Genomic DNA, 16453 nt, shown 5'->3' on the forward strand with positions numbered 1-16453 from the left:
GCCATCAGATGTCTTCCTACATTGGAGCAGGAAAGCATTTACTAGGAAAGTTTCCATCTGAGTTGGTCAGACGCTTCCTCTGCAATTACTCCATCTTTACTAATACTCATTTTTTCCCAAAAAAATGCCCATTTACTGCTTATCAGATATGATGTTCCTAGCCCCTGACTGTCTGCTTCAGGTTTGTTTTTGCAAACCAGGTTCTGTTTACTCGCAACAAGTTTTGGGCTTCAGTTTCTGGATCTTCTTTCATCAGGAGTTTAATCTTAATCCCTAGTTCACTTTGCTGCAATTGAGATCCTGGTACCTGTAAAATGATCCCATGCATCATTTCACTTATTTGATGCAAATACATCTGTCATTCTTGCAGCCAAAAGAGACCATACCAAATGGCTTTACTTTGTCACTCCTTTTTTGAACATCACCATACCACTATAAGGGTTTCTGAGATGTCTTGGTTTGAAGATTGTCAAGGTTCTAGCTCTGTCCTAAAAGGATACATACATACTTTGCCACAAAAAAATTGGAAATGATGACCACACTTATTTTTTAAGGATTTGAAAGAATGTTGTAATTTAATGTGGTCATTGGCTGAGGAAGGCCTTTAAAGTCAAAGTATGTCCAAGACTGTTGTCTGTCTCATCCCAAGTGAAGCAACAAAGGGATACCATTGCGAGGTGTGTATTCTCACATCAGAAGGTAATGACATGAGAGGACTTCATGCCGATTACACCACAGCTAAGAAAGCATCCTTGCTTTCCAAAGAAACTGCCCAATTGGAGAAATTTGTGGGGCAGCTACTTGCACTGTACCACCACAGGTCTTTTGTATGCATTAATCCCTATGCATAGTCCCACAAAGTTAAAGCATTTGGCAAGAGGTTTTGTACAACCTATTTGCTTTAAGCTTTGTTTGACGTGTACAGTCTCCTGTAGCATCTTAGGGTTGTGGAATGAGCTTCTGGCCTTATTAGGAAGGAAGTAGAGCCAGGATTATTTTGGAGTATAGAAAAATTGGCAGTACTCTTTGCAATATCTCGCCCACTTCACAGCATGAGCCTATCTATTGTGCGCTCTGTTGAGACATGCTGTGGTGCAGGAGTACATAGCAGGAAAAAAAGGTGGGAACTGAACATCTCTGTCCACTTCACAACCCTAATACATGCATGATGTCAAGGCTGGTGTACGAGGAGGCGATGCTTGTAGTGGTTCTGGGATGTTTTTCTTTTGTTTTAGGACTATTATCTCTTTAAAACGTTTGTTCAAAAAGTCCTTTTTTTGGGTTGCCTTTATTTGTAAAGAATTGTTTATAATTTTTCGTTGATGGTCAACATTTAACAATGTTCAGATAAAAATAAAATTCACTATCATTGGAAGGTAATTTGCTTGTAAATAAGTTAGAATAACATGTAAGTATTTGGAGACCAAGAAAGCCGAATTCATCAGAACGATGCAAGTGCAGTGCACTAGGATAGTCTCCAGCTCAAGTGTTTTATCCTTTGTCTTATTCTGAGCCCACAAATCTCCAATAATGTGTTAACAGTAAACAAGTTCAAAGTGTCTATTGTACAAGCCTGTAGTTTTTCAGAATGTTTGGGTCAGCCTGACTGGTATAACCTTCATGTGGCCTCAAACATTTCAATGATGGAACACACAGGTATTGATATTCGATTGGTCTGCATGTATCTTAACATCTTACTACCAGCCAAACAGTCTGAAACTCCTTTATATCTAGTTTAGTTTTGACCATCCCAAACACCTAATTTCACTTTAGATGTCTAGTTGGGACAGCTTCCTGAATTTAGGCGACAGCTGGCCATTCCAGAACCTGGGTTTTCATGCAGCGCCACAGTAGAAGGATAAGTTGCTGACTGACTCTGCCCTGAAAGTATAAATCATTACCTACTCTTTGAAACTTCAGCAGTTTGTGCATGTGTAATACAGCTTACAATTCTTAACATGATTTAATATTTTTCAATGAAGGGCATATTGCCACCCCTCTGGGCTCGAGCAAGACCCCTAATCACTTTTTGTTATAGTCCTAGGTCTCTGGTCCCCCTCTAGTTTAGATATCGGACGGTCCAGTGTGATCTAAAAACATGTATTAAGTGTCAAAGACCTTAATTGTCTAGTGATCATTTGTGCTTGTGCTCTACAAGAACTATCAGGGAAGTTGCTATTACAATTGGAGTATTAAAACATCTATGTGCTTGCTAGAGCAGATTCACTTCTCAATTGGTGAAGAACGTAATGCCTGAGGGCCCAGCACATCACCCAGTTTAAAAACATCCAATCATAGCACACATTTTATAACCTTACATGACTGATCTTGAAGAATAGCACTACTCCAAATTGAAGACTCCTTTGTTTCAAATCCTCCCCACCCTATGCTTGCTTTGTCAGTTTTTCCATGCATGTACCACTGATTTGTGGAATCTGATGGTGAAGGGAGTATTCTTTCCACTTGGCTAGTACCAGCATATCCTCCTAAGACCAATCATATGTGATCTAGTGTAAGGGACTGCTGCTGTTGGTCAATGAAAAGTCATTCACCACTATTCGTTGTGATAGCTGATAGTGCTGACACTTTTGACAGGGCTGCAATACCATATGACTGACTCTACCCAGTGTTAGAAGTGAGATCGTAGGTTGCTACATCCCAGAGGAGGACAAGGAGCTTTGTAATGAGTCTGGTAATTAACTGATCCGTAACCCAGAGTGATGTGTTCTGAAGTATGTAATAATGGGACCATAATAATTTTACATGTTGTCCACACTAGGTGGGACAGCAGGAGAATACGCCTGTAAACTTGACAATCTTAAACTGTTATTGCTTTCATCACATTTTCCTATAAAACATCTTGTGATATCGTTACCTGGATTGCCAATTACCTGAATTTCTGTCTGCCTATTTAAAAAGGGCAACTACATTGGGGTTAGGAGACTCTTTGGTAAAGGTGAAAATTACAGATTTCATTCAGTTAATACTAAGGCCTGGAAATGCTCCAAGTACATATAATATGAGCTGGTAATGGAGTCCTCCAGTTGAACTAAATACAGAAATCTCTTCTGCACAGTGAAATCATATCGGCTCCCTCATCCCCTAAACATTTCTGATCAGGGTCTCTTCTAATTTAGTGCACTAATTGCTTCATGGAAAAGTAATGGTAGGACTTATGTGGCGTCCTTGCCTTGCTCCTCATGTCAAAGGAACTAAGCCATGCTGTGTATACACCCGCCTTGGTAGGTGGATTAGTTTAAAGCAGTCCATCTTAGGAACGATTGGATGGACCAATGACCATCTTATTCTAGACTGCAAACGTGTAAGGTCAGTAAACGAAAAATGCATTTTTATGTGTCCAATGAGAGAATGACTGTTTGTTCTGATACATTATAGGTACAAATCAGACCATTATTTCAAGCATTTGAAGTCCAGTCTTGCGGTTTAAAACTTGCACAGTCACAAGCCCTATAATCTTGCAAAGTGTCTTGATGAGCTCTGCTGGAAGGCCATTGGGGTCCAGAGTGTTCTGAGTCTCAATCTGGGAGATTGGTCCTGGGGTGCCTGTGATGGTCTTGTCCAATGGCTGTTCAATGTTAAATTCTGCCCTATCCTAGATGCTCAGGGTTAGAGTGAGGCTCTCCGCTACAGCTGCCTCAGTTTTATTTGCAACATTAGGTATTTATGGGAGCTCAGATACTGAACTAATCTACCGTGAAAGGACAATACCTTTTTTTTTTCCCTTAGCTGCAAATGTTTGCCCTATAGTCGTAAACTGTCCCTCCTCACCCCCACAAAGTCCCCATCCAGTACTCTGAACTGCTTTTTAATGGCACTCTATTTCTGCATTCACAATTTATTTTTATTATTTATTTTTTTCGCTCCCAGGCATTACTTTGGGAGCCTCACATCACCGTTTTGTATGAGTCCCGTCATGTCAGAAACCACCCAGAAAGTAATGTTTTGTTGCTTGTGTATAGGAGGCTATCACTTATTTTCCATGTTTCAAGTTGCTATGTCACCTACCTTTTATCTTGTCAAATTTACACCGCAATCTGGAGGGGGAGTGGTCAGATGCCTCATACTATGTGTCTTATATGTTAAAATCTGTGAATGATAGTCTTCGTGATTGGGAAGTAGTCCAGGTGGAAGAAAAATGTGCATCAGAATGCAACTGCCTCTCACTCATGTTCTCCTCTTCAGATATCCTTCAGCCCCAGTAAAGTGGCAGAACTTCGTGTTCTGACTGAAACTGTCCCCCAGTCACTGAAACAGAAGTTGAGGAACTGTCTAAGCTTTAATTCATTATTTTTTAATATGTATTTATTGTTTTATGCTTAACAAGACATCCAATATCAACACCATGCAGTGACACTCCCCATTGGACCTCCAGTCCCCCTCCTCTCTGAACATTAAAGTGGAAAATCAAGCAATCTACTTTACATACATCCAGTAGTATTGCTGACTACCCCTTAAATGTCCTGTCCCTGATACAGGTCAAACGTATCTGTGCACCCAAACCTCCTCACACTCCAACAAGAATGCTGCGGGGTTGGGAGGGGGTCTTGGCTGATCTCTCAGGCAGACCCTGGACCCCATCTGCTCCAGATTGTTAGACATCCTCTTACAACCTTGTCCTTTGTACACCTCCTTTCTATTAGTGTACAGTGTTCCATGCCTGCCTTACAGTCAAGATATTTCGGTAAGTGGGCGAGAATTCCCATTACTCTATTTTTGTGCAATATCTCTTTGCTGCCATGCAGCCCAAGTTCACTAGAATTTTCCGATACCTAGATAAATCTATTGTCCCCATAGTCCCACCAGTGCCTGTCGAGGCTGTAGCTCCAGGGGCAATCCTGTAGCCTCCTCTAGTGATCACCCTCACTTCCTCCCAGAAGTCCATCAAGCGAGGACAACTCCAAAGTGTAAGTAGCCATGTGCCCTCCATCCCGCAGGCTCTGAGACAGTCCTCGTCCACTCCCCTACCAATCCTATCTAGCAGCTGTTGTGTTCAGTAGGTTCGGAGTAGAATCTTAAGATGGATTAGGCGATAGCTGTCCTTTATTGCTACCTCAGCGGGGAACCCAAATGCTATTTGTCATCCTTTTTCATCCAGCTCACCCAAATCTTCCATCTGGTCTGCAATTTCAGAAGAGGGGGGCCTGTGTATTCCTCAGTATACTGTGTTAGTGAAATTAGTTAACTATCCACCTGCCCATCTAATAGTTTCCCTTCCAGTGGGGTGTTTTCCTGTGTCTCGTCCTGTGGTACACGTGCCATAAGAGCAACTATCAGCTGGCTGTATCTTAGCCACTGTGTCTCTGGCATCTGTTTTTCTTTTCTCAAGTAGGCGAACGTCACCACTCCATCGGTGTCTCAGACATGCGCCAAGGTGGAGATGCCAATATTATCCTAGCCTTGGAAGCCCTCCAGTGCCACCACGGATGCAATCTGGATCCTTCCCACAGCAGTGTCTTCTGGGTCCACTTGGTATCCCAACTCATCTCTATTCGGTATCCTCCAAGTGTCCACTACCTTCCAAGTTGCTGAACCTGTTCCAGGAGCCAGTCTGCCACCATTCAGCACATGTATGTAGTTTCTCTCAACCATGCCCGACCTGTCCTGTCTGAATGCTGGTTCCTCCCAATGTGCATAGGCTCCCACCTGTATTGCATCATGCTTCCAAATGCAAGGTAGGGCAATGCCTCCCTCATACTTGGACCTCTGAAGGACAGCCAAAGCAATGCAGGGTCCCCCCCCCCCCCCCCCCCCCCCCCCACTCCCCGCACAAAGAAGTGTTTTCCCAAGCACATCTACCCTAGAGAACATGGCATCCGAGATCTTGTTTGGACTGTTCTGTAGGATCTAAATAGACATGAACACAGTGGCCTTTACCAGTGGCGAGAAAAGCAATGTCTGACAGTGTTTTGCATCCTGTTCTGAACTTCTGATCATGGGTCATAGATTTGCCTGATAGTCTGAATCAGTGATTCATATCCCAAGATATCTAAACCTCTTAGCTTCCACTCTAAGCTGCAGGGGGAGATCCCCATCCCGTTCCCAGACTCCAACTGGGAATAATAGGTGTTTGTCCCAATTTATGGCAAATCCAGTATGTTTACTGAATACTTCTCTCAAATGTGTCAGTGTGGGATGTTTGTCCAAAACAGCAAAATATCAGCATATTGATATACGCTCTTCCCAACTAGTACCACCTGGCCAACCCCAGATCTGTGCATCAATCTGTATCCAGTCTGCCAGAACTTCTATCACCAAAGCGAACAGCATCAGTGAAATTGGACACCCCTGTTTGGGTACCCCTTGGCACCTGAAACTCTCGGGAGGTGCAACCATTGACTTTCACTCTGGCTTTCGGCCTATCATAAAGAAGGTGGACCCATCTTATCTACCTAGGTTCAAAGCTCATCTTGGCCAGAACTCCAAACAGATAAGGTCATTTCACAGTCAAAGGCTTTATTCGTGTGAACTGAGGCGATGACCCATTCCTTAGGTACTGCGCCTGCGGCTGTCAAGTTAGTATGGAGCCTCCTTGGGTTCAGTCTGGTAGACCGACATGTGTGGACCAACCCAGTCACCACTGTCCACAGCCAATTTGCCAGGACCTTGGCCAGGATTTTAAGAACTACGTTAAGTAATAAAATTGGCCGATAGAAACCAAACCTACCTTGGAGTTTTTAGGCCTTTGGAATGACAGCAACTGTTGCCGTCTGCATATCCTCCAGTAGCTGTCCCTCCTGAAATGCTGCCATAAAGGCTGCATGAAGAGGCGCCACTACCTGTCAGGTCAGAAAAGTTTGACTGGAAACCTATTTGAGCCTGCAGCCTTTACCGACTGCATCTGCCCCATGGCCGATGAAATCTCCTCCACTGGGATCTCAGCCCCAAGTCCTTCATTTGGTGTGATCCCAGTTGCCTCATGGGGCAATCATCCACAAAGGCCCGGACCTCTTCCACTGAGGCCTGTAACTGCGTGCTATAGAACGCCTCCAAGGACCCAGAACATTCCTCCACTATCTGCTGGCTATCCCTAGCCATATCCTCTGATGCTGTGATAAGGTCACGAACATGCATATGCCTTCCCTTTCGTTTGCTTCCAAACCATGCCAATAATTTACCTGCTCTGTTTTCGGCTTCTTAAATACGTTTCTGTTGTGCTAGGTAGGTCGTTTTTAACCTCCTGGTTAGCGACTGACTGATCCTCAGTTTTCTTCAGGTCCATATCCGTTTTCAGGCATGGCATAGGTGATGCTGCATACCCACTCTCCAGCTGTATTAGTATAGCCAATCTGTTGCTCCTCTGTCTCCTATCCCCTATCTCCCCAGTGATGATGACACCCCGAATCGTTGCCTTGTACGCTTCCCACAGCGTGACTCTGCTCTGTACCCTTGTTCTTTTGAAAGTAGAGTTCTGTGGCCCTGTCCAATCTCTTGACCTCTTGTCTGTTGGAGAGATTCCAGGTCTTCATCCTCCACATGCTCTTAGCACACTAGTAGACATAGTCACACGCAAAGGCAAGTGATCGCTGATTCCACCAGCTAGAAATTCTGCTTATGCAATCTATGCAAGCAACCAGGAGTGAGAAAATAATCAGGTTTTGAGTGCACAAGAGTGCCCGAGTACCAAGAACATCCTCTTTCTCCTGGCCGTGAAGACCGCTTCAAACATCACAAAGCCCTCTAACTTTCCTTGGGTTGTCTCCCCCTCTCTCTTATCCTATTGAGTTGTGTGTCCAATGTGAGATTCAAATACCCATAAATATACGCTAGTACCAGCGAAGCTTCCAACAGAACATTCCCCACCTTCTGAAGTGTCGCAGACTGGAGTCCTGGCAGAATGTATACATTAATCAATAACATAGTCTCACTTATGTTCTCCCAATAACACCACATAGCAACCATTTGCGTCTGTCCACATGCAGGACACATGAAACGGAAAGGCTTTTTGAAAAAAAGAATCATCACACCGCTGGAGCCAGAAGTTTATTGTGCGTAAAAGGCCAATTTGTATTTACCCTCCCCTTGCTACAGTGTTGTCCGCTAAGGAGGTGTGTTTCCTTTAGGAGTACTATATCAGACTCGTGTCTACAGAGGGCCATGGTGACCAAATCCCTCTTCGCCTTATGACTGGAACCGTTGACGTTCTAAGAAGATGGCATCAAGATCTGTGTAATGCTGAATGTGAGCCCCCAAACAACAGTACAACATGTCTTGCTTCTGTTGCTGGGATGGATAGCTGGTGCCATAATGCTTGCAGAACCACCATAACTGCATCAGGGGTAAGCATATGTCATTTTTAGCCTCAATTTGGATTATGAAATTGTCCCTGAGCCCCAGTCCTTTAATATTCATGCCCCTGTCGTTGAGGGAGTGAAGTGTGTGTGCGACTCTGCCCTCACTCATTTTAGCAAGTCACCCAGCCAGCGGTGTGTCTGGTGCCCCTGGTGCTTTCCATTGCATTGCTATGAGGTGTTTGAATAAAACAAAGGCCAGATCTACACACCTGTGTATTTGTCTAACGCTCTTCGACCTGGTGCGTATGCCTAGTAGGCAGGATTCAGGTGTAGTAAGCAATGTGTGACCAACCAGTTCCCTTCAGGGAGGTAATGTCATGCCAGGCCTGTTGTATAGGTGGGCAGGTCCATACCATGTTGTAGAAAGTGGCATCTGGTTCCCCGCAGCGAGGACAGACCTGATTGGTGTGGGGGAACATGCAATGAAGGCGGTGAGGGAAGAGGTAAGTTTGGTGCAAATAATTAAATTGAGTGAAGCAAAATCTGGGGTTGCACGATACCTCTTTTCATTAGAATCGATGCAGATTGCGTTAGTGGTTCATGAAGGGCCCCATCCCATTGCACCTGTGCCCCCGCCTGATCGTTGTCAAAACTCCCCAGGAGAGAGTCATACAGCTGGGATATGGTGTGGTTAGGACCCACACCAGATAATATATTATGCAATATGGGTGAGGTCAGGGGTTCCGCATCCTACCTCGCCTGGTGTTATGTATTATTTGTTTTAATGGGCATAAGTTCGCCCGGGACCTATACTATAAGTATTGACTAAGTCTGTGTACATCCTGATGGAACCATCCTGAAATAGGTAATCTTTGGTGTGTATCCCTAGCTCTAACCATGGTACTAAGATGTGTTGTGTTTGTAGTTTCCTTGCGCCTGGGATATCTAACAGTGGAATCTTAGGTGAATAAGGTGGAGTCAGGTCCTTTCAACGCACTTAATGACGCCAACACCTAGGAGCCACTGCCATGGAGGGATCGTGCAATCTTGTATCCATGTAAGCAGGCCCACCCCTCCCAAATTTTCATGTATTGTCAGTGTCTCCATGTATGGGGAATTCATTAATCATTGAAGCGGCCACTGGAGTTACACTGCTGCATAATACAGTTCGAAGTTTGGCATGCCCAAGGCCCCCCTTCGTAATCAGCTGATGTATTTCAGTAAGTGCGACTCGCCGTCTACCTGTTCCCCTTATCAGACTAAGTATCAAGCAGTTCAGGGTTATAAAGAAGGAGCAAGGCAATACTAATGGAAGTCCAGTAAACAAATATAACAGTCTGGGGAGTATTCTCATCTTCGCAGTCGCCACCAAAGGTGACCATGGCAAAGACCCCCAAAATGGCAAGGATCCCTTAATTGCGTGTATCGATCGTTCCAGATTACCTTCTTGTAAATTTTCTTTAGTATGGTAAAGTAAGTTTAAGTAAAGTAAGTATGGTAAAGTAAAGTAAGTATGGTATAGTAAGTTACTTAAACGTGGAGTGACACCATGGTAGCCTATGAACTGGGAGAGCAGGCCGCAAGTGTTTGGGTACCGGAGTCCAGGGGAACAAACAGGATTTTGACCAATTAACATGCAATCGGGAGAGATCCCCAAAGTGATCTAGTAATTGTAAGACCTCCGGAAGGGACGATGTGCATCTGCGCAAGTATATTAATGCATCATCTGCATAGAGGGATACTATATGTTGCATGCTAACGTGAGGAATCCCAGATTGTTGCGCCTGTAGGTGGTGATGAGCTGCTAATGGCTCAACCGCTAATGCAAATAACAGCGGTGATAAGGGACACTCTGGTCTGGTGCCATGACAGATGGGAAAACCTTTGGAGATGACTTGGCCCGTCTTAACTCTGGCAATGGGATTGGAGTATAGTATACTAATCGAATGTAAAAATCCTTGACCAAATGTTCAGTAAAGCCGCCTTTTAGGAAAGGTCACCTGAGGGTGTCAAAGGCCTTCTCTGTTTCTAATGATACTGCAACTCTGTCACTGTCTCCCTCCGGAGCGTCTGCCATTAACCTCAAGACTCGTCTGATGTTTAGGAAAGTGTTCCTGCCTGGAATGAAACCTGATTGTTCCTCATGCACCAAGTGTGTCAACAACAGAAGCAACCAAATTTCAAGGACCTTGCCTAATATTTTGCAGTCCAGGATGATAAAGGCCTGTAGGATCGCACATCTAGGGGGTCACAGCCTGGTTTGGGCAGAAGCACAATCAGTGTTTCCCTTTGTGAGCCCATAAGTTACCTTAGCTGTTGTGCTTCACGTAGCACCTCCAGGAATGGTTTAGTTAATTGTGTAGCAAACGCTGTATAATATTCCACCAGTAGCCCTTCTGTGCCAGGTGTCTTATTGCGAGCTAATTGTTGCAACACTGTTGTATCTCATCGATCTTTATAGGTAAATCCAGTTCCATGTGTTGCAGTGGAGTAAGGCAAGCAAGGGGAAGCGAGTCAAAAAAGTTTGCTAATTGTGTAGGTGGGGTGGGGGAGGAAGGAAGGGTAGGGAATGCAGGATCTGAGCTCCATCGTCCAGGCTCCAGAGAGTCGGCTGGACCTCACTCATGATTTGGAAACTGAGTTATACCATCCAACGGGAACGTGTGATATTGTAGGTCATCGGCTGTGTGTTGGGTCACTTTCGGACCCATTGTCGAGGGAGCTGTGGAGTCACTAGTGTGGCCCTTCGAAGAGTCACAATCTGATGCTTTGTCATCGTGAAGGGTGGCAAATGGATTAGATGTGAGTTGGGTTGCCTCAAGTAATGCTTGTGCCTGGCCCTTGGCTGCTTGTGCTCTGGATAGGCGCATCCTGCTGCCAGATCTCTTTTTACGTCTGGGTTGAGGTGTCAACCATGCCACCCTGGAGGATCCTCACTGTGTTTTTTTTTTTTATATATATATCTTTTATTGAGATATACAATACAAGCGATTGTCGAACACTGTTACAGGATCATATTTATCTGGTTAATGTTACTTAGAAACAACCAAACCCCCCCCCAATTACACACCTATTGAAACATGTATTACATTCAGTAATTATTTCCTGCTGCTTTGCTCAGAGTATTATACTTTTGTTGCGGCTCAGGGAGGCCCCTTTTGCGGCTACTGTGGTACTCCGTTTTTTATTGAATCTGGCCCCAGGGGTGACTGAGTGCGTTCTCACGTGTGTTTGGATTAGGTAGGCGGAGGATATATCTAGTTCTTGACCATTACCTTCCCCTATGCTCCTGTAATATTGCCCTCGATAAAATTAGCCGCAGGTTTGAGAGGTGTGGGGGATTGCACCCATCGACTACTTACTTGTCCCGTTGGCCTCCTATTACGTTATTTCTAGTAGGGGTTCTGGTGAATTCAGCTTATGTGCTCTGCAGCCCCCTTTATGGAGGTTTATCATTGTTTTTTGTCTCGAGCTTGGTTACCAGTGTATCCCAGATGTCGCACCCTGTGTGTGTTTTTAAGCACCTGAAGCTCTGTGCGGGCCCAGCGGAGTGTAAGGGTGTGCCAGGACTTCTGGTCAGGGGCATTGGGCGCTTTCCAGTGCATTGCTATCAATTTTTTTTATACATCACGTAGGCCAAGTCTACAGACTTGTACAAGTGTCTGTTTTTTTGCTCCAGACCTCCCTCCCAGTAAACAAGATCTGGGGTCCGCTGCAAGCACAAGCCCCGTCCATTCTGAAGTCTCCTTCACCACCTTTTTCCATTCTGTTTGCACCTGGGGACAGTCCCAGACCATGTGATAAAAGTGAGCCGATGGTTCCCGGCATCTGGGGCACGTCGGACCCGTGCCCGGAAACATCTGCTTTAACCTGCCCGGTGATAGGTACGTTTGGTGTATAAAATTGAACTGGGTGTAATGGAATCTAGGGTTCCTTGATGCACCCCGTGCGTAAGACAGTACTTTCGGCCAGTCTTCTAGAGGGATCGGAACAGGGAGGACAGTGTTCCATCTCTCCCTGGCCCTCTCCAAATAGGGTTCCGGGAGTTTACTGAGTGTCTTGTATAGGCTTCATATTGCTTTAATTTGTGCGTCGCCTTGCAGTATATGGTGTATTATGGGAGAAGTCTCTGGTTCTAGGGCGCCTGCTCCCCATATTTTTTTTAATTGCGTGGCATATTGCATGATATGCTAAGAATTTACCAGAGTTCACTGCAGTGAGGGCCTGGATGGCTTCAAATGACATTAGTTTACCGTCCTCAAAACAGTCTCCCACTATCTGTATCCCCGCCTCTGACCACACTGTGTGGTTTTAACCAAGCCCTTGGTGTGCAACCACGTCCATGCGTCCTGAGGTCAAGGGAAAATGTCTCTTCTCCTCGTCCACTACTCGCAGGCGTGCCGGAAACAACAGGGAGTAGGTGATGTTGCATTCCCGCAGGAGCTGTTTGACTTATATGTATGAAGACCGCTTACGTTGCACCTCCAAGGTGTAGTCAGGGTAGGCCATGATGCTAGTATTGTTGAATTTCCAGGGTTCCAGTGTGCGGAAGCTTTGGAGGATCAAGTTGCAGTCTCGAAAATTGAGGAGACGAGCTATTAACGGCCTAACTGGTGCTCCAGGTCGTGGTGGCCTTCCCGGTGTCCGATGTACTTTTTCTATTGAAAAGAAAGGCAGTACCTTTATTTGCTTACACTGTGGTCTTCAGCCATTGTTCGAGGAATAATTCAGCATTATGTGCTTCCACTCCTTCCGGAAACCCTAGAAAACGAATGTTGTTTCTCCGTGATCGTCCCTCCGCGTCTTCTGCCCTTCGTTGCAGAGAGGAGACCTCCGCCGTCAGCTGTTTCAACTTGTTCTGAAAGTCTTTAATGCCTCGTTGTACATCAGCCAATGAGGCCGTATTCTCGGACACCCTGTCAGCTAGTTTGCGATGATCAACTCTATGCAGATTGACCTCCTGTGCCACTGAGTCAATTTTTACCTCCAAAGACATCTTAGTGTCCAATACTGCCTGTAGGAGCTTATCGAATTGCGGAGTGTGCCTGTAGAGCTTCATTCATTTGTTGGAGGGTCGCCGCATTATCCTTAGCAGTGGTAGACAGGAGTGGCATTGCTTCCTCAGCAAGTGGCGGCAACCATGTTGCTTTTGGTTTGACCATGATTACTGCCGATTTGGAGGGGTTCTATCACAAGTATGTTACTCCCCTGTCTTATATTCTCCTCAACCTGATGATTAGGAACAAAGTCCATTAGTGTTCTTATAATGGGCCTAGTGTGGTCCTTCTCACGGCTCGCTTCAATATACGACTGAGTCGCATAGAAAAAGTCCCCCCAACCCCCCCCCCTCCCAATGCTCCAGGGCTGGGCCGCAATTTCCAGGCCCATGAAATCGTGTTGGCCACACACAGTTTAGCAACAGTGCCCGCCGAGCCAATCCCACAGCCGAGGGGCTCCCCACTCTGATTCCCATGGTGGCACAAATGCCACGTCCTGCGTAACCAAAGGAGTCCAGTTCCGTCTCCTTCACCTCCTGTAACCAACATTAAGTTCTGAGGGGCCGGTCAGTGCACGACCACCCCTCCGCTGGGGCCCACCTCTGTCCATCAGAGGTCCTGGACTCTAAGTGCCTGCTCACCTCGAGCCTGGGCCTCGACTAGCAGCGTGTGTGCTCCGTAGGGCCTCCTGCACCGCGTGAGCCTGCGAGGAGATGTGGCTCCTCCAGCATACTGTGCACTTTAATTGTAGTCGCCGCCTCCTCCTCCGCCGTCTGGTTGAGCGATCGCGTCTGATTGCCATATTCGTGCCAGCAGGCCGCGCTGCAGTATGTCGTACTCCAACCGTCCGCTCACCACCAGTGTAGGCAGAGTCCAGCCTTTTCCTCGCCAACCTCTGAGAGCGCCGGTCGTAGCTAGCGGACAAATTAATGCCCCACAGCACTGCTCCACTTGCCTGGGACCCTTAAGGCTGCAGCGCCGGCAACGGAAGGGGGAGGGGGGGCGTCTGGGCAGGGTATTACAGCAGGATTACTTCTAGACCGGGAGCGGAGCTTTTTACCAATCATCCGCACTTGTTGCCATCTTGGCCATACCCCTTAGGTTTGCCAAAATGTTAAATTCTTTCTCAATAGCAGAACATTTCAATGTGTTTAATTTCATTTGCTGCAGAATAGTGCCCAATTGATCCTGTTTCTTTAACACTATCCACCAATTTTTTGTGGTTATTCTCAGGAGACCCACTTTGTCCACTATCACGGAAATTTGCGTTTCCAAAGAAACCTTTGTGTCCTGTATGGCCTCCAAAATGGTCGCTGCAGGCGTAGCTAAGGACGTGTCTCCCTCCGTCACAGATCAGTCATCCCTGGTGGCAACCACTTGCGAGTCGTGACCTCCCCCTTTCGATGTATGTGACTTCGCCATCTTTCTAACACTGTGTCCACCCGGAAACTCAACTGGCACATAAGGTCAAGGTTCAGATGCAGTGTCGGGCCCACTGCTGCAGCTCCTGACAGGAGGGGTGGTAGTGGAGTGAAGTATCTTTCCTCACAGCCTCAGCAGATGGCGCAGGCAACACCCCGGTGCTATAGATTTTACAAAGACCATGGCGAAAGCCCCCCTCTTCTTGTGCCGTGCAGCCGCAGAAATGTCACCTAGGGTCAAAGTCAGCTGTGTGCTGTTTTCCACCTGTACCTGTGATACATTGCCACCCACGTGCAGTGCCATACAGATTTTCGGGTGTCTGAACAACCGGTGCCTATCCTGCGCAGTCTGTGGGGGATGGGGTCCCTTCCTGAGGGCAGGCTTTCCAGTTTCGGCCTGGGCACACCCACAGTTAGGCCGATCTCAGGCCAGCCGGCAGTCTGCACTCCAGTCGTGCATAGGCCCAGTCTACTACTACTACTACTACTGCTGCTAGCTCACTGCTGTGTGTGCTGTCTCATCTTCTCTCTCTAGTGCCTTGAAGTCGCACTTGCCACTGGACCCGACTTGCCCTGCAACCGCCTTCAGCAGCAGCACCCAGCCCTCGGCCGGTGTTTAACCACTCTCGCCAACTGGTATCACCTGTTGAACTTGGACTGTTTCACATGACGGCAGGTGCAGACCGGGCCGCCTTCTCACCGGCAGTTGAGCCGTATCATTCAGGCTATCCAAACGAGGTAGATACCTGCTGTCCAATCTGGCCCGCTTATGCCCGCATCAATGTCCGTTTCAGCCGCAGTAGCAGCCTTCAGACGTCTTGGGTCGCTGGATGGATGCTAACATTGCCGCCCAGCTACATCTTACGGCTACTACTTGGGCTGACCACAACTCTGGCCCACTGCCTCACTTTTAGCTTCAGGCAATGGGTCGAGCCCCAGGGCCAGCGGGCCTAGGTATACCCTGTTCAGCTGAGAGCGGGTTCCAGTCGGCACATGGACGACTACACGGACAGCCCCTAACGTTTCATGTTCAAGCTTCTTCACTTGCAAAGTCTGGGAACACTGACAACCAATGGTAAGTAACCCCGGGGCCTCCGCAGAACGCGGAGCTCCGATGCCCATGTCCTTTACCATGACCAGTCAGGCCATGCCCCCTTTCGTTCATTATAAAATTAAGGTCTGTGCTCAGAATGAGAATTGCCAGCTGAAATAGGAAGTCTTTAAGCTCTTTTCAGCTTAAACGTTTTGTGTCAGTGCAGTGAAACCACAAGGTCTTCCTGTCCAATTATCCAGAAATGGCTACATTACAATCACAGGGCAGTGCCCAGCTTTTATCTAGGACAAAAGGGCTAACAGCTGCACTCCTGTAGCTATTGAGCTATTGGAGAATCCAATAGCCACCAATTTTTGGTATCTGTTCCTCCCCCCTCCATAAATAAACCCACCTCTTTTGCAGTTGAGGTGAACTCTGCTACAGTATCAAATTTGAAATGTCTATGTAACTCCTGAGACTTATTATTATTATTATTATTATTTTTTTTTTTTTAATAGTCCTCCAATTCATTCATGTACCAGGTTAGGAACTTCAGCATAGCCTTTTTTGTGCCAGATGCCAGAAAGCCAAAGACAGTGTCTCAACCTCAAAGCTTAGCTCTTCCCAGGAAGGATATGAGGCATAGGTGATGCACAAGTTTTTGCATTTCAGGTTGTAAGTGTTCTAACCTTCACACTGCTGTTGATGGGCATACTACTACCAACCACATAAAAGCAAAAGGGGCCTCTT

At 46.4% G+C, this 16453-nt stretch overlaps 1 protein-coding gene across 1 annotated transcript in view; it reads left to right on the forward strand.

Moving 5' to 3' along the window:
- The first annotated feature begins 15336 nt into the window (after positions 1-15336).
- LOC138283614 (golgin subfamily A member 4-like) overlaps positions 15337-16453 on the forward strand; it is a 129098-nt gene continuing 127981 nt past the window's right edge. The window contains exon 1 of the mRNA XM_069221551.1: positions 15337-15408. Within this exon, the coding sequence (XP_069077652.1) occupies positions 15337-15408 (72 nt within the window). The remainder of the gene's footprint in view (positions 15409-16453) is intronic.

The sequence above is a fragment of the Pleurodeles waltl genome, chromosome 3_1, assembly GCF_031143425.1.
Source record: "Pleurodeles waltl isolate 20211129_DDA chromosome 3_1, aPleWal1.hap1.20221129, whole genome shotgun sequence".
Taxonomy (NCBI): Eukaryota; Metazoa; Chordata; class Amphibia; order Caudata; family Salamandridae; genus Pleurodeles; species Pleurodeles waltl.